General features: G+C 40.9%; 2 protein-coding genes across 2 annotated transcripts in view; both read right to left on the bottom strand.

The window, feature by feature from the left end:
- Positions 1-3601: 3601 nt before the first annotated feature.
- On the bottom strand, positions 3602-10479 carry LOC121134051 (vomeronasal type-2 receptor 116-like). The gene is made up of 4 exons (XM_040731628.1): positions 10414-10479; positions 9339-9462; positions 8890-8892; positions 3602-4518 (listed from the first exon to the last, which is right to left on the bottom strand). The coding sequence occupies exons 1-4, from the start codon at positions 10477-10479 to the stop codon at positions 3602-3604; spliced, it is 1110 nt and encodes a 369-aa protein (XP_040587562.1).
- Positions 10480-12893: 2414 nt separating this feature from the next.
- Positions 12894-22498, bottom strand: part of LOC101827201 (vomeronasal type-2 receptor 116-like) — a 33825-nt gene continuing 24220 nt past the window's right edge. The window contains exons 4-6 of the mRNA XM_040731523.1: positions 21240-21467; positions 17886-18009; positions 12894-13810 (exon numbers count right to left, since the gene is read on the bottom strand). Of these exons, the coding sequence (XP_040587457.1) occupies positions 12894-13810; positions 17886-18009; positions 21240-21467 (1269 nt within the window). The remainder of the gene's footprint in view (positions 13811-17885; positions 18010-21239; positions 21468-22498) is intronic.

Below are 22498 nucleotides of genomic sequence, written 5' to 3'. Positions count from 1 at the left end.
TACTGTCCTTGGGAGTATGCCAGAGGGACTAAGTGCCATGTAAGAGAGACAAGCAGAGACAATGAAGAGGGCCATCTCAAGGGATATCCAAAAATAAATGCTTTGGAGACAAAGAGCAGAGCCTAGCATGGCAACTCATGATTATCATCTAACACTAGGGAGGAAGAAGCCAACAGACTAGAAAAACACACAAGCCTGGGACCCAGTATCAAATCAAGCAATGGGAGGGAGTGTCGATGAACAGGTACCCAGAAGAGAAAAGTGGACAAAAAATCTGAGAGATAGGAACAGCTCAAAATAAAGATGGGGAAATGTGAAAGAATGAGGGCCAGCTCTGGATACAGAGCAGGATGTTGAGATGAGACATGAATTTTGTTTTCTTGATATACATGGCAGAAAGAAAGAGAAATGTAGCTTCTAAAGTCAACCAACATAGGCAGAGACTGCACAGAGACTTGTGAAAGAGCCTGAAAGACAAGGTAACAGAAGGAACGGAACAGGAGTCAATGTGGAAAGAGAAGAAAAGAAGAATAAAGAAAAAAGGAAAGGAGAAAGAGAAAAATGTAGATAGTGCATGGATGAGAAACCTGTAAAAGTTTAGGCAGGGTCATTTGAGAAGGAAGGAAGGAAGGAAGAGGGATATTGAAGAGAAACAGCTCCAAGAGAACTTGAGGGATGAAATGGGGTATGGTCACAAGCCAGAAATCACAGTACTATGGATGCTAAAGGATGAAGATCATAGGTTTGATGTGAGTCTTTCTCTTTTCTGCCAGCCAGATCACAAATCATAACACAAAGACTTATGAAAGCTTGACTGATAGCTTAGGTTTGTGTCTAACTAGTTCTTATAACTTGAATTAGCCTGTGTCTTTTAATCTACATTCTTTTATGTGGCTCAGTCATCTTCATTTTGTGAAACTCATGCTGCTTGCTCTGCATCTCTGGCATCTCCTCATGACTCTGCCCTTCCTCTTCCCAGTGTTCTCCATGTCCTGAAAACCCTGCCTAGCTATTGACTGTTTAGTGACACATATTAACAATGTACAAAAAGATTCTTCTACAACATTTCTCCCTTTTTGTCTAAATAAAAAGGGAAGGTTTTAACTCTAACATAGTAAAGCTATATACAATAAGAACAATTATCAGGTACTATCGAAATAGGAAGGAAAGGTATTCACTTTAACAAATGAAAGTGTAAGGTAAGGATAGTTATCAGGTAAGAATTACATATACAATGTTCATTCCATTTGTATTTGGCAAATTTTGAGAAAATACTTCATTATCTATCTTCTCTTGATGAGTCCAAAATTTCGTACTAATTTATCCTCTATCATAACTAAGGAAAACTATAACTGTTTTCAATTCTATCAAAGACCCTATAAGGATAAAATATTACCTGAATAAACAGGAAGTGCAGTACAACTTGCTTCTAAACATATAGAAATGACAGACATCTGGCTGTCTGGACAGTCACCCAAGATTCTTTTGCAATGTTGGTGCATCCATCTTCACCCTACAGGCCTAGGATATCTGGCAGGCTTTTCTATGAAGCAGGAATTTTTAAGTCTTACCTTCACAAATTTTCCTTTGTTTTCTGCTTGTCCAGTTTGTACTTCCAGACTTTTATTGAAATTTGAAGGACTAACCTGCCTTATCTTGGCAAAGTTCAATAGTCTTTGTCCTTTGTGTCCTGTTTGAATACTATATTGTCAGCAGTCAGGGCAAGAACGTTTTCTTTGCCCAATGGCTAACCTTGCCACAATGAAAGCAAACTTCATAAGGAATTTCTTTGACTCCCATCATCTTCTCTGAAGTAAATTGGTTTTTCCAGGAGCAGACATGTCTCACTGTTAAGAAAAGCCTCAGGTTATTAAACATCTTAAATGCCATATTCTATAGGTCTTTGAAGTATTTGAAGAATATCTATCTATATTGGTTTAACCTTGATAATTATAGATGAAAAACCACTAACCTGCATTTCTTATTTATACATTACATTTTTAAAGGAGCCGTGTAAGAACAATACCCCAAACAAGAGTAGAAATGTAATTTTGTAGAACAAAAATAATCTTAAAATTACATCAATATATAAAACTACATACCAATGTAAAATATTTGAGACAGTGTTTGTTCAAAAGTAGTCTCAAAATCCACATTTTATTCTATCATGTCTGTACATGCCTTTCCCTTCAGAAAGAGATCCCCGGATCTAATGTCCTTTATTTAACTTTCTTCCTGACCATGACCAGTAACAATTTGTAACCAACCTCCTAAATGATGACAAGCATCTATAACCCAACAAATGCCCCAAACACCCACCCCACCTCTTGGTAATTTTGGTGTTGTGTTCTCTGGGCTGCTTTCTGTTGTCTGGGGGTGCAGGCATCTTTGGGGGACCCTGAAAAATTAGGATAATGGTCAAGTTCCAGGTGGAATTGTGACATTGGATCATCTCAGCCAGCAGCCTTGAAGCTGTTCTGAATGAGGAAACTGCAACAGAGATTTTCTGAGAGGCTGGATCACCTGGGCCACCCATTTTCATTGGTGTCTGGCCCCCTTGCTTTGAAAACACAAACTTTTAAACGTAACACACATATCTGCATTTACACAAGCAAGGACTGTGCATGCACACAAACCAACCAAAGATTTGTTTGTTTGTTCGAGAAGGTAAAATATGCATCTGTCATATTTCTTTATGTCTGTAACCAGGCTTTCAGGGGGCTCTTCCATGATCAAATCTTATCTTTATAAACCTTGAACAAATTCACAGCCTTTTGTTTCCTGTGGAAAGAAAAGCACAATCTCTTCCCCAAAGCAAGATGTCTCTTGTAGATTTTAGAGAGGTGGCTGTGTTGATGAATTTCAGCAGCAGCTTAGACTATGGGGAAAGAAAGCACTACAAATTTGCCAATCTCCTTGCTAGACTCTAAAGTCTAAAACTTTAAAAGTTGACCCCACACCCTATCTTTTTTCCTTTGTGAGTAGTGTTCCATGTTTACTAGGACTTTTTAAACCACTGTCAAAAGAGTGTAGAAGTTACTATCAAAATTAAATATAGATTACCAATCAATCTAACATACCACTGCTAGTTATATAAACCCAGAAGACACCTAAAGAGATATTTGCACATCCATGATTGTTACTGTACTTGCATGGTAGCTGAGAAAAGGAAGCAGCAGGTGAACAGATAAAGTAAATGTGGAACATATTCACAGTGGCATTAGTTCAGCCTTAAGGAAGAATAAAGGTCATGACATTTAAAAGGAAATTTTTGGAACTGGAAATTTTTTAATTTGGTGACTTAATCCATGGTCATTTATAAATACCACAAGGGGCTGGCTTTTTCTGTCTCTCTCCTCAACCTGAAAGAAGAAAGTAGCTGAGAGAGGGGAGAAAGTAAGGGAGGTGGAAAAGGGAAGGGGTAAAGAAACACATGTATGAACGTAGAAACGAGGAGTGTTTTAAGATAAGGAAGAAACAGGAGGAGGTAGAGGGGATAGGGTATCAGATTGTGAAGAGGATGGATAAGAACAAAATACACATGAAAATGTAATAATGAAATATCCTTTATGTACAAAGTTGAAAATTAATTAAAAATGTATTAAGACTTGGGCCTATAATGTATTTTGTCCCTGAGACCCTGAATAGAGTTCTTTTGTGGTCTTAACAAGATGATGTAGCACTTGGGGGCAAAGATGCACCCTAGAAGCCCTGCACTGGAGGCCAAGATGGAGAAGACCTCCACAGCCACCATGACCTTCCCTTTGGTGCTGTGGTAGACAGGAAGGAAGGTGACCCAGACACTGCAGAACACCAGCATGCTGAAGGTCAGGAACTTGGCTTCATTGAAGGTGTCAGGCAGGTTCCTGGCAAGGAAAGCCACAGTGAAGCTTCCCAAGGCCAGAGCTCTCAGATATCCCAGCATGCAGTAGAAAGCAGTGACAGAGCCGTTGTTGCACAGGACGATAATGTGTTCCTGTTCAGAGTGTGTGTCAGTGTCAACGAAGGGGGGAGAGTTCCCCAGCCAGACCCCACACAGGACAATTTGGATGAAGGTGCAGATGGGAACAATGAAGTTAGGTGCCCGTGTTACCAACAACCACCTGATTCTTCTTCCGGGAGCAGTGACCTTATAAGCCAGAACCACAGTAATAGTTTTGGCCAAGACAGTGGAGACAGCTACAGTGAACAGCACTCCAAATGTGGTCTGCTGTAGGATGCAAGTGGCTGTGTTGGGATGGCCAATGAAGAGAAAAGGGCAGAGAAAGCAGAAGTGAAGGGTGAGGAGCAGGATGTAGCTGAGAGTGCGGTTATTTGCCTTTACAATGGGAGTGTCTTGCTTCTTCACAAAGATCCCAAGAACCAGAGCTGACAGTGCAGAGAAACACAAGGCCGTGCATGACAGCCCTATCCCCAGGGGGTCGTCATAATCCAGGAAGGTCATAGACTTTTGGAGGCAGTGGTTTCGCTCTGTGTTGACATATTGATGATCTAGACACTTCATACACTGATCCACATCTGGTGAAAACATGAGTGTTATTTCATGGTCATTATCTTTCTGTTGTCCACTTCACTCACTCATTTGACTAGGTGAGCCTAGTAGCCCTCCTTTGCTACTTCAGACAACAAATGAAAGTATGCAGTGTGGGGTTAATGTGACTATTGCCCATTGCCTTTATGGTGACATGAAGAAAGTCACATTTTCTCCTGCTTATTCAATTGTGTGTTGCTTTGAAGATTCTGGTATCATTTACCCCCTTTCCAGAAACTTCCCTACTTACTTCCACTACACAGCTTGAATTTAGTCACAATATTGCCTTCATATGAAATATTGCCTGGGCTGGGAAAGCTGATTCATGGGGTAAAGCCTTGCTGCTCAAGCCTGATGGCTTGAGTTTGGATTCCCAGGACCCACGTAAAAGCTGAATTCAGCAGCACAAGCATCTCTAATCTCAGTGTACCCCTACAGTAAGATGAGAGACAGACAGTACTTCCCAGGAGCTCATGGGGCCATGTAGCCTGGCTAATGCATCTGTGGAGAAATGTGGTCTCAAGCAAAGTGGAAGGGTATTGGCTGTCTCTCCAGTTCCATCTGTGCCCCATGACACACGCGCACCCGCTCACATGGACACACCACACACACACACACACACACACACACACACACACACACAATTTTGAAAAATTAATTTAGTGATGTAAGAAGGGGCCTCTGAAGCTCTCTCCTAGTAACAGTGTTCTCAGATATGGAGTTCAAAGGTGAACTGACTTCCCTGGTTGCTTTTATTCTGTCTGAAGGGGTTTAATAAGTAAGTACTGCATTCTAACAGTTTGTCACATGGTGGCACACATCTGTAGTCCTTGTCATTGGGAGGTGGAGTCAGGAGGAATAGGAGTTAAGGCCAGATACAGCTATTTGGCAAGGGGAACAGCCTGGTCCTCATGAGATCGTTTCTGGAAAATAACAACAAACAACAAAAAGCAGACTGTTTAAAGGTGTTAACAAAAAATGTGGGAAAAATTCACTTCATTTATAGACATTGGATTCTTTTTGTGTAGATCAATTTTTATTAGGGAAGACTAAAAAATTTTAATTATGTGTAAGTGTGCATGTGTGTGGGCTTGTGCGCATGATTGAAGGTGGCCTTCGGTCCCCTGGAATTGGAGTTATGGATGGTTGTGACCAACTGGATGTGTGTGCTGAGAACTGAACTCATGTATGCAAGAGCAGCAAGTGTTCTTAACCGCTGAGACATTGCTCCATTTCCTAGGTAGTGGGCTCCTGATAATTTAATCGTGTATTGTTGGGGCAGTTGTTAATTTTTATTTCCTTTATGATTGTCAATTCACCTAGAATTTCAAGTATGTGAATGTGAAATTATTTATATCATATTTCATTTTATTAAAACTTCAATGACTCCATTTGCAGTATTAATATTTTTTAAGTTTTTATCCTATGGTTATCAAACTTCTAAACAATTCTAAATTTTAGTTTAACAATTTTAAGTTTTAATTTGTTTTATTTTAAGTTGTCTGTGTGTTTTGCTGGATGTGTGTTTGTGCACCACATGTGCGCAGTATCCGCAAGAGTAAGAAAAGGGAGTCAGATCCCCCATGAACTAGAGTTTCCACATGGGAGCTGGGAACTGCACCTTGGTCCTTTGGAAGCGCAGCCAGTGCTCTTAACCACTGATTCATCTTTCCAGCCCTGAAATTTAATTTTTAGTATTCTCATTTTTTATTATCTTCTCTTTTCCTTAAGATGTTCCTTTGTTAATCTCTTCTACTTTACTTTTGTTGTATTCAATTTTTGTATTTTTCCACTTTTATATGAAACTTTTAAAATAAATTTTTATTTAATTTGGAAACAATCCCATTTTACATATCAATCCCAGTTCCCTCTGCCTCCCATCCTCCCATCCCCTCTACCGACCCATCAATCTCTTCCCAACCATTCCTCAGGGAGGGTGAGGCCTTCTATAGGGGTCATCAAAGTCTGTCACATCATTTGGGGCAGATCCTAGGTAGTCCCCTGTGAAACTAGGGTGAGAGAGTATCACTCCATGGGGAATGGACTCCCAAAGTCCATTTGTGCATTAGGATAATACTGGTTCCACTGCCAGAGGCCCCATAGACTGCTCAGGCCTCTCCACTAACACCCACTTTCAGGAGGCCTGGTTCAGTCCTATGCTGGCTCCCCAGCTTTCAGACTGGGGTCCATGAGCTCCCACTTGCTTAGGTCAGTTGTTTCTCTGGATTTCCCCAGCACAATCTTGACCCCTTTGCTCATCTTTCCTCCATCTTTACAACTGAATTCCAGGAGTTCAGTTCAGTGCTTAGTTGTGAATCTCTGCTTCAGCTTCCATCAGCTACTGGATAAAGGCTCTAGGATGGCATTTAAGGTAGTCATCAATCTCATTATAGGGGAAGGACATTTAAGGTAGCCTCTCCAACTATTGCTTAGATTATTAGTTGGTTTCATCATTAGTTGTGTATCTCTGGGCACACCCCTAGTGCCAGATTTCTCTTTTAAACTGTAATGGCTCTTAAGTTCTACAAATCAAAGTTTCATTATAGATCTATAATGATTTGTAGAACTTCAGCTTTTCTTTATTAAACACAGTAAAAGCATATATGCCATGGCTACACACTATTTAGCTCATAGAAATCTATAATTTTATCTTCAGTGTACCATGTTTAAGCAGTGATATTTTTAATCCTGGAGTCTTTATAATGTATGTTTTGTTTCTATTTTTAATTGTGCATGTGTGACTGTGTATATGTGTACATGCATATTTGTGTTTGTGCGGGTGTATGTGTGTTCATGGATGTGTATGCATGCTTGTGTGTGTCCATGTAGCATTCAGAGGTCAGCCTCAGATGCATTTCTCATGAATCATTTATTTTATTTTAAAATATGATCTCTCTGAGGCTTGCTGATTAGGCTAGGCTGGCTGGTCAAGGAGTGCCAGGGATTTGCCTATTTCTGCCTTTCCAGTGTTGGATTTTCAGGCATAGGTCATCACCACACCTGGCTTTTTATGTGATTGTTTGGAATCTACTTAAGTCCTCATGTTTATTTTATTTTACTTCCTGAGCCATCTCTCTAACACTATTCTCTATTCTTTAGCCTATGGCTTGTTGAAAAGATATTAAATATTAGATTTACAAGTATTCAGCCAACTCCAACATAGACCATGGAACAAAATGTAAAGGAAGTCAGTTATCATGTCTCCATGAAAAGTCAACTTTCTGAGTTAGTATATCTGTTGATATTGCTGTTGCCCAATGGCTTGTATATGAAACCATTTAAAACAGTTTCAAAGACATGTCTCACTGTGTTGCCCATGCTGGTTTTGAACTCTTGGTCTGAAACCATTCTTCTACCTTTGCCTTCTGATTCCCTGAGTCTTCATTATGTTCCACCATGCATCACTTGGAATTTCAATACTAAATGAATTGGGAATATATCATAGTTTGCCATTTCTACTTATCTTTGCAATACTAGATTCCATTAATCATTAATATTGTTATTTCCATAATGTTTATCAACTATTAGTATTCAGTAATTGATGAGTGTCTTTTATTTCATTTTTAAAAGTGTAAAGAATATCAGGAAAGAGGGAATATAGTGAAAAAGAGGCAGAGAGTCCTCTCATACTTTCCAACTAGATGAAACTGAAGCAGCATTGACTGGATGTATATTAACAGGGATAGCTACATGAAAGCCCCAGGATTCAACAAGAAAGCTCCAGCCTGGTGCAACCCAGGGATTTTTCATAGTGAAATGGTCATCAAAAGAGGACCTAGGACCTAGCACCCATATTGTGATAATATTGCTGCAGGAGAGCTCACTCTATTGGAGTAGAGGCTACCCACTCTAGACTACAGTCTCAAAAGACAAGAAACCTGAAACCTATCAATCAGGTTCATTTAGAAGAAGAGGCCTCTGTGTTACTCTGCAGATTCTAAATAAGCAGTATGAGATGCTGGCTGAGATATGTCCTATTGTTTGAGGTTCTCCGTAGTCGGAAATACCTGGGAATTTCTGGAATTTCTGGAAAGGTCAGTGAGTGGTCACTCATGTGAGAGTCTTGGTTCTGGGGTGCACCTCTGGCGTAAACCTGTTAAGAGTTCTGTACTGTGGGGAATTTCAACTTACAGAATGAGGTGAAAGGTGCTTCCTCTGAAAAATGGACTAATCTCTTCTGGGTGGTGTGGGGTCGAGGACTGCCTATGTGTTAAGCTAGGGTTCAAGTGTGAGGGCTCCAGGAATGCGGTTGGCAGATCATGTTTGTTCTTCTTCCCTCTCCCAGCACTGATCTTTGAAGCTCTGTCACCCCTTGCTCATGATCAAACATACCCCATAGGGGAACATTTGCCCCCGACCAGCTCTTTCCAGTACATAAAGAAACAGAGAGTACTTTCAGGTTCAAATCAGGTCAGCTAACCACCTTTTGTGTAACCAGGTTAAAAAGAGTGTGAGAATGTGAGTGTGAAATGGGCTAGTCACATCCTGTGTGTTTCACACCACCTCAGAAGACATACAGGGCATCACTGATGAATGTAGGCTGCAGCCCTCTTATCCCCATGATAGCATTCTAAAACATCAATGTGAAGGAATTTATTCATTATTAAAATTACTTTTTAAACAGTTCTCCCTCTGTAACCCTGGCTGTACTGGAACTTGCTATGTAGAACAGTCTGGTTGTAAACTCACAGAGATCAGCCTGCCTCTGCCTCCTGGGTGCAGAAGGTGTGCACGACTACACTTTACTTACTTAATTTTCTTTCTCTTATTAGCAAACATCTCAGACGAGTCGAGAATTTCTCCATACCTGTCTCATTGGAAATCTCATTCTCTGGGCATTGAGTGCAGACAAAACAGCAAACCGCCTTTCCTTCTGGGAGGGATTTTCTGTACCCAGGACCACAGCTTTCACTGCATACAGACTGGGGAGTCTGAGGAAAATCAAATGTGGCCAAGTTACCATCAGATGTTTGCCTACTACTTTATTAAGTATGCTGTTCATAGAGTTGGATCTTTAATGAATCCAGTTTTTGTATCCGTAAATAATCAACTGATTAGGCGTCGCTGTAGCGTGGACATCACATGCCCCCTTAGTGGTGATGACCTTCAACATGTGGTGTTTCTGAGACATGGTGAAGCCTTTCAGTGGAGAAAACTTGGGCTGGAGAAATGGCTCCGTACTGACAGCATGGAGTGCTCTTGCAGAGGTTCTGAACTTAGCTCCCACCTTACATGGCTCAAAACTGCCTGGACCGTCAGCTTCAGGAAACCCAACAGCCGCTTTTGGCCTCCGTGGGCTCCTGCACTCAACATGCAGATTACAAAAAATGAAAAATAAAAACAAAATATTTTTTAAAAGGTGAGGAAGTTGGTGATTGGAGGCTGGCCATTGGAAGGCATATTGGGACAATTGACTAATCCTACCTCTAGTTTTGCTACCTGGCTGCTAAGAGACGAGTGGTTTCTACTGCCACGAACCACATTATGGTGCCTTATCTGAGACTCAAAAGTAACAGTTAAATGGATCTCAGAAACCACCAAACTCAATCTAGAGATATGTCAGTAATGAAAACCCACAACAGAGGGTGTGAATATTTTGACAGGAAATGTGTGAGCATTTAGGTGCATACTGGTCAATCAACATGTTGTAGTTACATACAGTATGTAAGAAAATTCTCTTCCCTAAAATGGAAGTATAAAAATTTAAAAGCACATATATGGTTCAAGGAGTTCTGGATATTATAATGGATTAAAAGCTGCCTCTGTGAGATTCAGTGAAAGACAGGGGTCACAGTAAAAACTAAAATGACTCTACCTTTAGCAGTAAAAGAAATAAGCCAGTATGGAACTTTTGTTTCCAACAGGAACAGTCAAGCAGGCACTGTTTCAGCATCTTGCTTGCACTGGTCAAGGACAAAAGTAGCAGCCAGTGAGGCACTGTTGGACATGGTCACTAGAAAACAGCAGGCTGGAACATGTCAGCCCAATGTACAGAGTTGCAGGCAGTGGGTGAGCAGAAGAAATGAGGCACAGGAATTTTAGCTGAGATTCTCCCTGGTCATCCTGGAGTCAATTGCCTGAGCAGAAAACACCCTGTCACAGACTTGGTGAACTCCTGTGAAATATTTTCTCTAGTGTCATTCATGCCCTACACCATGCACTGCGCTTCTCATTCATACTTTTCTCTCTTCTCTCATTTCCACAATTCCATCCTCATTTTGTTAAAGTAATTATCACACCCTTAGCTCTAAAAACCTGTAGAGTATATCTTCCCCAATACCCTAGTGGTGCTATCTCTAAACCATGTTAGGAAAAAAAAAGAAAAATACATAGGTGTCATCTACAGCAAGTTGGCATCAATATTCCTGTCAATTTACTGTATTTGTTATTGTAATTGACTTCCCCTATAAAGATGTTAGGACATCCCATGCTCAAGGATTTGTAGAATTAATATTGTGGAAATGACCATATTCCTGAAAACTACTTATGAATTCAGTGCAATACCAACTGAAATCCCTATTTCATTCTATGCAGAAATAGTACTATCCTAGATTTTAAATGGGCCCACAAAAATAACATATTTTATGTATTTATATTATTTTTAATACATAATAATATTTTAAAAGTTTATGTGGAAAATTTTAAAATATCAGCATATCAAAATATCACAAAAATTCTCAAGCAAAAAATACAGAATAAATATGTAATATAATATGCAAATAATCAAAATCTTTGTCATTTGAAGTATTTTTGAAGATGTGTCTCCTGTCATATCGCCTCCAACTCCACATTCATTCAACTCCATGCTCTTTCCTTTAAAAATTTTTTATTTAACTTTTTACACATGTTACTTCCAGCTCCCTCAGCCTTCCCTTCTCCCCTCCTCCCAATCCCCCTCAACACCCCACTCCATCACCCTTCTGCTCCACAGGGAGGGTAAGGCCTTCCATGGGGGATTTTCAAAGTCTGTTATATCATCCCAGGCAGGGACTATGCCCTCCCCCATGTCCAGCCTGAGTTCTTTCTCACTTTTTAAAAACAAGCAAACAAAAGGAAAACAAACAAAACCCACGAGAGACATGCACACATAACACAAAAAGACCAGTAAGACAAAAAGAAATATGAATAAGAATGTATATAGCCAAATATGATGGCTAATATTGATCAGATGGAATATTCTGTAGGTAAATTCTAAGTCCACCTGACTTATGATATAGTTTAACTCTGGAGCATCTTTGTTGACTTTTAGTTTGGATGACCTATTCATGAGAGTTTGGTATTGAATTCACCCACTAATATCATATGAGGACCAATTTTTCATCTGTCTTGCAGCCTTTTTCCTCTGTATTAATGAGTTTCTCTGGAGGTATTGATGATATGCATTGAATTAACCTGAGTGTATCCTCTTAGAGGTCACTGACTTTTTTTCCAAGAATAATTCTGAAATGTTCACCTGATAGTTTATCTATTTCAGAATGTTGAGTTGATCAGTTGAGTTATGCTCTCTTAGAGAAATTATATTGACTTCCTTTTTATGTTTGTTTTTATTTTGTTTTGTAGTCTGTACATCTGCTAGTTTCTGTCTCTTGTGGATTTTAGAGAGGTGGCAGTGTTGGTGAATTTCAGCAGCAGCTTAGACTATGGGGAAAGTTAGCACTACAAGTTTGCTGATCTTCTTGCTAGACTCTAAAGTCTAAAACCTTAGAAAGTTGACCCCACACCTCATCTTTTTTTTCCTTTGTGAGCCGTGTTCCATGTTTAGTACGGCTTTTTTAACCACTGCCAAAAGAATGTAGAAGTTACTAACAAAATTAAATGAAGATTACCAATCAATCTAACAGCACTGCTAGGTATATAAACCCAGAAGACACCTAAAAAGATATTTGCACATATATGATTGTTACTGTACTTGCATGGTAGTTGAGAAAAGGAAGCATGAAGAATACCATCAGCAGATGAACAGATAAAGTAAATGTGGAACATATTCACAGTGGCATTAAGGAAGAATAAAAGTCATGACATTTGGCAGGAAAATTTTGGAACTGGAAAATTTTAAATTTGGTGACTTAACCCACAGTATAAATACCAAAGAGGGCTGGCATTTTCTGTCTCTCTCCTCAACCTGAAAGAAGAATGTAGCTGAGAGAGGGGAGAAAGTAAGAGAGGTGGAAAAGGGAAGGGGTAAAGAAACACATGTGTGAATGTAGAAACGAGGAGTGTTTTAAGATAAGGAAGAAACAGGAGGAAGTAGAGGGGATAGGGCATCAGTTTGTGCGGGGGACAGATAAGAACAAAATTCACATATGAGAATGTAATAATGAAATTTCCTTCATGTAAAAGTTGAAAATTAATTAAAAATGTATTAAGACTTGTACCTACAATGTATTTTGTCCCTGAGACCCTGAATAGAGTTCCTTTGTGGTCTTAACAAAATGATGTAGCACTTGGGGGCAAAGATGCACCCTAGAAGCCCTGCACTGGAGGCCAAGATGGAGAAGACCTCCACAGCCACCATGACCTTCCCTTTGGTGCTGTGGTAGACAGGCAGGAAGGTGACCCAGACACTGCAGAACACCAGCATGCTGAAGGTCAGGAACTTGGCTTCATTGAAGGTGTCAGGCAGGTTCCTGGCCAGGAAAGCCACAGTGAAGCTTCCCAAGGCCAGAGCTCCCAGATATCCCAGCATGCAGTAGAAAGCAGTGACAGAGCCGTTGTTGCACAGGAAAATAATGTGTTCCTGTTCAGAGTGTGCGTCAGTGTCAACAAAGGGGGGAGAGTTCCCCAGCCAGACTCCACACAGGACAATTTGGATCAAGGTGCAGATGGGAACAATGAAGTTAGGAGCCCGTGTTACCAACAACCACCTGATTCTTCTTCCGGGAGCAGTGACCTTATAAGCCAGAACCACAGTAATAGTTTTGGCCAAGACAGTGGAGACAGCTACAGTGAACAGCACTCCAAATGTGGTCTGCTGTAGGATGCAAGTGGCTGTGTTGGGATGGCCAATGAAGAGAAAAGGGCAGAGAAAGCAGAAGTGAAGGGTGAGGAGCAGGATGTAGCTGAGAGTGCGGTTATTTGCCTTTACAATGGGAGTGTCTTGCTTCTTCACAAAGATCCCAAGAACCAGAGCTGATAGTGCAGAGAAACACAAGGCCATGCATGACAGACCTATCCCCAGGGGGTCGTCATAATCCAGGAAGGTCATAGACTTTTGGAGGCAGTGGTTTCGCTCTGTGTTGACATATTGATGATCTAGACACTTCATACACTGATCCACATCTGGTGAAAACATGAGTGTTATTTCATGGTCATTATCTTTCTGATGTCCACTTCACTCGCTCATTTGACTAGGTGAGCCTAGTAGCCCTCCTTTGCTATTTCAGATATCAAATGAAAGTATGCAAGGTGGGGTTAATGTGACTATTGCCCATTGCCTTCATGGTGATATAAAGAAACTTGTGTGTTGCTTTGAAGATTCTGATGTCATTTTCCCCCTTTTCAGAAACTTCCCTACTTACTTCCACTATACAGCTTCAATTCGGTCACAATATTGCCTTCACATGAAATATTGCCTAGGGTGGGGAAGATGATTAATTGGGTAAAGGCCTTGCTGCTCAATCCTGATGGCTTGAGTTTGGATTCCCAGGACCCACTTTACTTATGTGTAAGTGTGTGTGTGTGTGTGTGTGTGTGTGGGCTTGAGTGCATGATTGAAGGTGGCCTTTGGTCCCCTGGACTTGGAGTTATGGATGATTGTGACCAACTGGATGTGGATGCTGAGAACTTAACTCAGGTCTGCAAGAGCAGCAAGTATTATTAGCCGCTGAGATATTGCTCCAGTCCCTAGGTAGTGGGTTCTTGATAATTTAATCGTGTATTGTTGGGGCATTTGTTAATTTTTATTTCCTTTCTGCTTGTCAATTCACCTAGAATTTAAATATGTGAATGTGAAATTATTTATATCATATTTCATTTTATTAAAATTTCAGTGACTCATTTGCAGTATTAATCTTTTTTCAGTTTTTCTCCTTATGGGTATGAAACTTCTAAACTGTTTAATATTTAGTTTAAAATTTTTAAATTTTAATTTGTTTTATTTTATGTTGTCTGTGTGTTTTGCTGGATGTGTGTTTGTGCACCACGTGTGTCCAGTATCCGGAAGAGTCAGAAAAGGGAGTCAGATCCCCAATGAACTAGAGTTTCCAATTGTGAGACTCCACATGTTAGCTGGGAACTGCACCTGGGTCCTTTGGAAGAGCAGCCAGTGCTCTTAACCACTGATTCATCTTTCTAGCCCTGAAATTTATTTTTTAGTATTCTCATTTTTTCATTATCTTCTGTTTTCCTGAAGATGCCTCTTGTTAATAATCTCCTCTACTTTTCTTTTTTGTATTCCATTTTTAATTTTTTCTACTTTTAGATGAAACTTTTTAATATATTTTTTTCATTTTTAAATTTAAATTAGAAACAAGGTTACTTCACATGTCAATTCCAGTTCCCTCTCCGTTTGCCTCCCCTCCTCCCGTACCCTCCAACAACCCCTTCATATCCTCTCATTTCCCCTCCATTGCGGTGTCCATAGTCTGTCATTTCATCCAGGGCAGGGCCTGGACCCTCCCACAAGAGTTCAGGATGAGAGTGCGTCTCTCATTGGATGGGAGTCCAAAGTCCATTTGTATAGCCAGGATAAATACTGATCTACTACCCAAGGCTCAATAGATTACCTAGGCCTCCTCACTGACACCCACATTCAGGGAGTCTTGATCAGTCCCATGCTGGATTCCCAGGCATCAGTCTGGGATTCAAGAGCTAACCCTTGTCAGGTCAGCTGTTTCTGGGGGTTAAACCAGCCCAGTCTTAACCCCTTTGCTCATCAGTCCTCCCTCTCTGTCACTGGATTTCTTGAGTTCAGCTCAGTGCTTATCCGTGGGAGTCTGCCTCTTCTTCCATCAGCCACTGAATGAAGGTTCTGTTTCCCAGACTCTCTGGCCATGGGATTGATTGTAGGCTGGCACTCCACAGATCTATGTCTAAAATCCATATATGAGAGAGTACATGCCATGTTTTTGCTTTTGTGACTGGGTTACCTCGCTCAGGATGGTTTCTTCTAGTGCCATCCATTTGCCTGAAAATTTCAGGATTCCAGTGTTTTTTTCTGCTGAATAGTACTCCATTGTGTAAATGTACCACATTTTCTCTATCTACTCTTCAGTTGAGGGGCATCTAGGTTGCTTCCAAGTTCTGGCTATTACAAATAATGCTGCTATGAACATAGTGGAACAGACATCCTATTTAATATTCATTTTTTGCCAGTTTTAAATGAAACTTTTAAAATAAATTTTATTTAATTTAGAAACAATCCTATTTTACATATCAATCCCAGTTCCCTCTGCCTCCCATTCTCCCATGCCCTCTACAGACTCATCAATCTCACCCCCACTCACTCCTCAGGGAGGGTGAGTCCTTTCATAGGTGATCATCAAAGTCTGTCACATCATTTGGGGCAGGTCCTAGGCCCTCCCTTGTGTGTCTAGGCTGAGAGAATATCGCTCCATGGGGAATGGACTCCCAAAATCCGTTTGTGCACTAGGATAATATGGTTCCCCTGTCGGAGGCCCGAGAGACTGTCTAGGCCTCTCAACTGACACCTACTTTCAGTGTCCTGGTTCAGTCCTTGTTGGTTCCCATGCTTTCAGACTTGTGTTCATGAGCTCCAACTTGCTCAGTTCAGTTGTTTCTGTGGGTTTTCCCAACACAATCTTGATCCCTTTGCTCACTTCCTCCATCTTTACAACTGCATTCCGGGAGTTCAGTTCAGTGCTTAGCTGTGGATCTCTGCATCACTTGGAATTTCAATACTAAATGAGTTGGGACTATGTAATAGTTTGCAATTTCTACTTATCTTTGCAATACTAGATTCCATTAATCATTAATCTTGTAATTTCCATAATGTTTATCAACTATTAGTATTCAGTGATTGATGAGTGTCTTTTATTTCATTGTTAATGATGTAAAGAACCTCAAGAAAGAGGGAATATAGTGAAAAAGAGGCAGAGAGTCCTCTCGTACTTTCCAACCAGATGAAACTGAAACAGCATTGGCTAGATGTATGTTAACAGGGATAGCTACATGAAAGCTCCAGGATTCAACAAGAAAACTCCAGCCTGGTGCAACCCAGAGATCTTTCATAGTGAAATGGTCATCAAAAGAGGACCTAGGACCTAGGACCCATATTGTGACAATATTGCTGCAGGAGAGCTCACTCTATTGGAGTAGAGGCTAACCCACTCCAGACTACAGTCTCAAAAGACAAGACACCTGAAACCTATCAATCAGGTTCATTTAGAAGAAGAGGCCTCTGTTACTCTGCAGATTTTCAATAAGCAGTATGAGATGCTGGCTGAGATATGTCCTATTGTTTGAGCTTCTCTGTGGTCGGAAACACCTGCCTTTTCTTATTTCCGGAAAGGTCAGTGAGTGGTCACTCATGTGACTGTCTTGGTTCTGGGGTGCACCTCTGGCATAAACCTGTTAAGAGTTTTGTACTGTGGGGAATTTCAACTTACAGAATGAGGTGAAAGATGCTTCCTCTGAAAATGGATTAATCCCTTCTGGGTGGTGTGGGGTCTAGGACAGCCTATGTGTTAAGCTAGGGGTTGAGTGTGAGGGCTCCAGGAATGCAGCTGGCAGATCATGTTTGTTCTTGTTCCCTCTCCCAGAACCGATCTTTGAATATCTGTCACCCCTTCATACAGATCAGACATACCCCATAGGGAAACATTTGCCCCCAACCACCTCGTTCCAGTTCATAAAGAAACAGAGGGGAATTTCAAGTATTTTCAGGTTCAAACCAGGTCAGCTAAGCACCTTTTGTTTAACCAGGTTAAAAAGAGTGTGAGAATGTGAGTGTGAAACGGGCTAGTCACACCCTGTGTGTTGCACTCCACCTCAGAAGACACACAGGGCATCACTGATGAATGTAGGCTGCAGCCCTCTTATCCCCCTGATAGCATTCTAAAACATCAGTGTGAAGGAATTTATTCGTTATTAAAATTACTTTTGAAACAGTTCTCCCTGTGTAGTCCTGGCTGTCTTGGAACTTGCTATGTAGAACAGTCTGGTTGTAAACTCACAGAGATCATCCCGCCTCTGCCTCCTGGGTGCAGAAGGTGTGCACGACTACACTTTACTTAATTTTCTTTCTCTTGTTAACAAACATCTCAGACGAGGGGGATGGCTTAGTGTGTGAAGTGTTTGCTGTGCAAATGTGACAATCTGAGTGCAGATGTCCAGAAGCCTCAAAAAAAAGACATTAATTAGAAGTCGAGAATTTCTCCATGAAACTCACACTTACCTGTCTCATTGGAAATCTCATTCTCTGGGCATGGAGTGCAGACAAAACAACAAGCCGCCTTTCCTTCTGGGAGGGATTTTCTGTACCCAGGACCACAGCTTTCACTGCATACAGACTGGGGAGTCTGAGGAAAATCAGATGTGGGCAAGTTACCATCAGATGTTTGCCTACTACTTTATTAAGTATGCTGTTCATCAAGCTGGAACATTAATGAATCCAGTTTTTGTATCCGTAAATAATCAACTGATTAGATGTCGCTATAGCGTGGACATCACATGCCCCCTTAGTGGTGATGACCTTCAACATGTGGTGTTTCTGAGACATGGTGAAGCCTTTCAGTGGAGATAACTTGGGCTGGAGAAATGGCTCAGTATTGACAGCATGGAGTGCTCTTGCAGAGGTTCTGAATTTGGCTCCCATATTACACGGCTCAAACCTGCCTGGACCTCCAGCTTCAGGAAACCCAACAGCCGCTTTTGGCTTCCATGGGCACCTGCACTCAACATGCAGATTGCCATAATGAAAAATAAAAACAATATATTTTTTTTTTTAATCATTTTTTATTTTAATTTTAAATAGCTTGTTTCACATGTCAATCCCAGTTCCCTCTCCCTCCCCTCCTCCCGCACTCCCCTTCCACCCTCCCTCCCACCCTATTGCCAAATCCCTCCACATAGGGGATGTCTAGAGTCTATCATTTCACTCTTGGTAGGGTCAAGGCACTCCCCTAAGAGTCCAGGCTGAGAGAGCATCTCTCTTTGTGCCATAGGCACATGAAGACAGATTGTATACCAGGGATAGACACTGATCCACAGCTCAGAGCCCCATAGGTTGCCCAGGCCTTCTCACTGACACTCACATTTGGGGGGTCCAGATCAGTCCCATTCTGGCCTCCCCACTGTCGGTCTGGGGTCCAAGAGCACTCCCCTGTTCAGATCAGCCGTCTCTGCTGGTTTTGCCAGCCCATTCCTTGCCAATTTGCTCATCACTCCTCTCTCTCTGTCACTGGGTTCCTTGGGTTCAGTTCAGTGCTTAGTTGTGTGTTTGCCTCTGCTTCCATCAGTCCCAGGATGAAGGCTCCCGGATAGTTATAGACATCAAGTTCATTATCAGGAATGGGCATTCGAGGTGGTCCTTCCACTATTGCTTAGCTTGCCAATTGATGTCATACCTTTAGATCACTCGAGGTCACTCTGGTGCCTGATCTGTCTTCGATCCTATGATTCCCTCTTCCCCCTATTTTACCCCCACCCCCTCAACTTCCTGTTCCCCCATGACCAACTCCCTTCCTCTTTACCCCCTCTACTCTTCCCAGGTCCCACTACCCCCCCCTCGCCCTGTTCCCCATCCATTCAGAGGATCTTGTCTCCATCCTCTTCTCTTTTAAAAGGTGAGGAAGTTAGTAGTTGGAGGCTGGCAATTGGAAGGCATATTGGGACAATTGACTAATCTTACCTCTAGTTTGGTTACCTGGCTGCTAAGAGATGAGTGGTTTCTACTGCCACAATGCACACTATGGTGCCTTATCTGAGAGTCAAAAGTAACAGTTAAATGGATCTCAGAAACCACCAAACTCAATCTAGAGATATGTTAGTAATGAAAACCCACCATAGAGGATGTGCATATTTTGACATGCAATGTGTGAGCATGTAGACTCATACTGGTCAACCAACATGCTCCAGTTATGTAGAGTATGTAAGAAAATTCTCTTCCTTAAAATGGAAGTATAAAACTGTAAAATCACATATATAGTTCAGGGATTTCTGGATAATATAATGGATTAAAAGCTGCCTCTGTGAGATTCAGTGAACGACAGGAGTCACAGTAAAAATAAAAAAGACTCTACCTTTATCAGAAAAAGAAATAAGGCAGTATGGAATTTTTGTTTCCAACAGGAACAGTCAAGCAGGCACTGTTTCAGCATCTTGCTTGCACTGGTCAAGGACAAAAGTAGCAGCCAGTGAGGCACTGTTGGACATGGACACTGAAAACAACAGGCTGGAACATGTCAGCCCAATGTACAGAGATGCAAGCAGTGGGTGAGCAGAAGAAATGAGGCAGAGGAGTTTTAGCTGAGATTCTCCCTGGTCATCCTGGAGACAATTTCCTGAGCAGAAAACACTCCTGTCACAGCCTTGGTGAACTCCTGTGGAATATTTTCTCTAGTGTCATTCATGCCCTACACCATGCACTGTGCTTCTCATTCATAATTTACTCTCTCTTCTCTCATTTCCACAATTCCATCCTCATTTTTCTATTTAAGTAATTATCACATCCTTATCTCCAAAAACCTGTGAAATATATTTTCCCCAGTATCCTAGTGGTGCTGTCTCTGAACCATGTTAGGAAAACAAAAGAAAAATACATAGGTATCGTCTACAGTAAGTTAGCATTGATATTTCTGTACAATTACTGTATTTGTTATTGTAATTGACTTCCCCCATAAAGATGTTAGGACATTCCATGCTCAATGAGTCGTAGTAATAATATTGTGGGAATGACCATATTCCCGATAACTGCTTATGGATTCAGTACAACACCAACTGAAATCCCTATTTCATTCTATGCAGAAATAGTACTATCCTAAATTTTATATGGGCCCACAAAAAACAACACATAACATTTTATCTATTTATATTATTTTTAATACTCTATAATATTTTAAAAGTTTATGTGGAAAAATTTTACATGTCAGTATATTAAAAATATCACAAAATTCTCAGGCAAAAGAAAAATACACAAAAATATGTAATATAATATGAAACATTCAAAAGCTTTGTCAATGAAGCATTTTGAAGATGTGTTTCCTCTACCCCAACTCCCCACTCATTCAACTCCATGCCCTTTCCTTTCTTTTAAAAAAATTTTATTTAACTTTTTACACGTTTCTTCCAGCTCCCACTCCCTCCCTTTCCCCCCTCCCTCCATCATCCCCAACACCCCACTCTATCCCTCCTCTTCCCCCAAGGTAGGTCAAGGCCTTCCATGGGGGTTTTCAATGTCTGTTAAATCACCCTGGGCAGGGTCTGGGCCCTCCCCCATGTCCAGGCTGAGTTCTTTCACAGTGTTTAAAAAACAAGCAAACAAAATGAAAACAAACAAAACCCATAAGAGACACGCACACATAAAGCAAAAGGTCAGTAACACAGTAAGAAATATGACATAAAATTTCTACAGAAATAACACTGACTTTCTTGGGTGTGGAGTCTTCCCAGAAACGAGACTCTATGAGAAGAAGTTACTGTTTCCTTTGCAAGAAGGTGTTCACTGCAGATAGCTTTTTATTTAGGGGATCCTGAGCAAAATTTGTTCTAGCATGTGTAATTCATAGAGTTACAATAATACCCAACTCACCTCTGTAATTTCTGTGGCCCATTCTATCATGTCCTCAGATAAAGATAATTGTTGACCACGTGGACCATATGGGGAAAACCGTCCAACTTTCACCTTAAGTCCAAGTCCTTCTGGAAAGTTCCAGTAGTTGAGAATGTCATAGTCTGCATTCAATTTTATTTTGTCATCCAAATTCACTTGTTCTCCAGCAGGATTAGTAAACTGCATGTTCTTCAGAAACGGGTGCAGCTAAAAAAGTTGCATTATCTTATGAAGTTGGTACCGGAGTGAAGACAAATAACCCAAGTTTTAGGGAACGTCTCATATTGTTTAAATCCTTGGTCCATAAAACAAATTTAACATAAGTTTCAAGAATGTAGGACAAATTGCAACCCATGAAAACTAACATTTTATAACATTTCTGAAAACATTCATCTGTTCAACAGACAGTAGTTCTCAATCACAAGCAACAAAATGATTGGTAAATGAAAGAAAACCTGGCAATTGCCAGTTTATCTAACAAAAGTTAGCCATATCTATTTATTTTCAGAATTAACCCATCCTGCTTTTCTTTCTATTGCTGTGACAAAAGTTTACATGTTACAGGCCATCACTGAAGGAAGCCAAATCAAGAACTCAAGGTTGGAACCTGGAGGTGGGAAATGAAAAGGAGACCGTGGAGGAATGCGCTTATTGACTTATTTTACATGGCTTGCTCAGCTTTCATTCTTATACAACCTAGGACAACCTGACCAGGGGTCACACTGTCCACAGTGGGCTGGGCCCTCCCACAACAATCATTGGTCAATAAAATTCCCACAGACTTGCTCATGGACCAATCTGATGGATATAATTTTCAACTTAGATTACATCTTCCCAAGTGAGTCTCATTTGATTTAAATTGTCAAAATGTAACCTGTACATTGTCCAGAGAGTGTCTGAAATAAAGCTTTGAATACCTTGGTGTGTTAGATGAGAGTCTTTATGTAAAGAGTCAAGAGTAGTTTTAACATCACCTAGACCCTTAAGTAGTTTTGGGGGCATGGATATATCTCAGTTGATTGAGTTGCCTAGCATGAGTGAAATCCTGGGTTTGATCCCTATTCTGCGTAAAACTTGGCATTGTGGTACAACTCTGCTATCTCTGCATTTGAGTGGAGGCACCACTCATGATTGAATACTGCTGCCCTCAGAAGCCAAAGATTGTTAAGCCAAAATCCCAGTATTGGGTATAGAGAACTTTTTAGGAGTTGTTTTCCAGGGAGGCCCAGAATACCCCC

The sequence above is a fragment of the Mesocricetus auratus genome, unplaced genomic scaffold, assembly GCF_017639785.1.
Source record: "Mesocricetus auratus isolate SY011 unplaced genomic scaffold, BCM_Maur_2.0 Super-Scaffold_100025, whole genome shotgun sequence".
Classification (NCBI taxonomy): domain Eukaryota; kingdom Metazoa; phylum Chordata; class Mammalia; order Rodentia; family Cricetidae; genus Mesocricetus; species Mesocricetus auratus.
Note: the sequence above shows the minus strand (reverse complement) of the source record. Positions and strands in the feature narration are given on the sequence as shown.

Excerpts from the sequence above, each read along its gene's own strand:
- LOC121134051 (XM_040731628.1), bottom strand. The coding sequence starts at position 10,479 with ATGTCCAACAGTGCCTCACTGGCTGCTACTTTTGTCCTTGACCAGTGC. Across the intron at positions 9,463-10,413 it reads GCAAGCAAGATGCTGAAACA|ACTCCCCAGTCTGTATGCAG; the intron begins GTGCCTGCTTGA and ends GATTTTCCTCAG.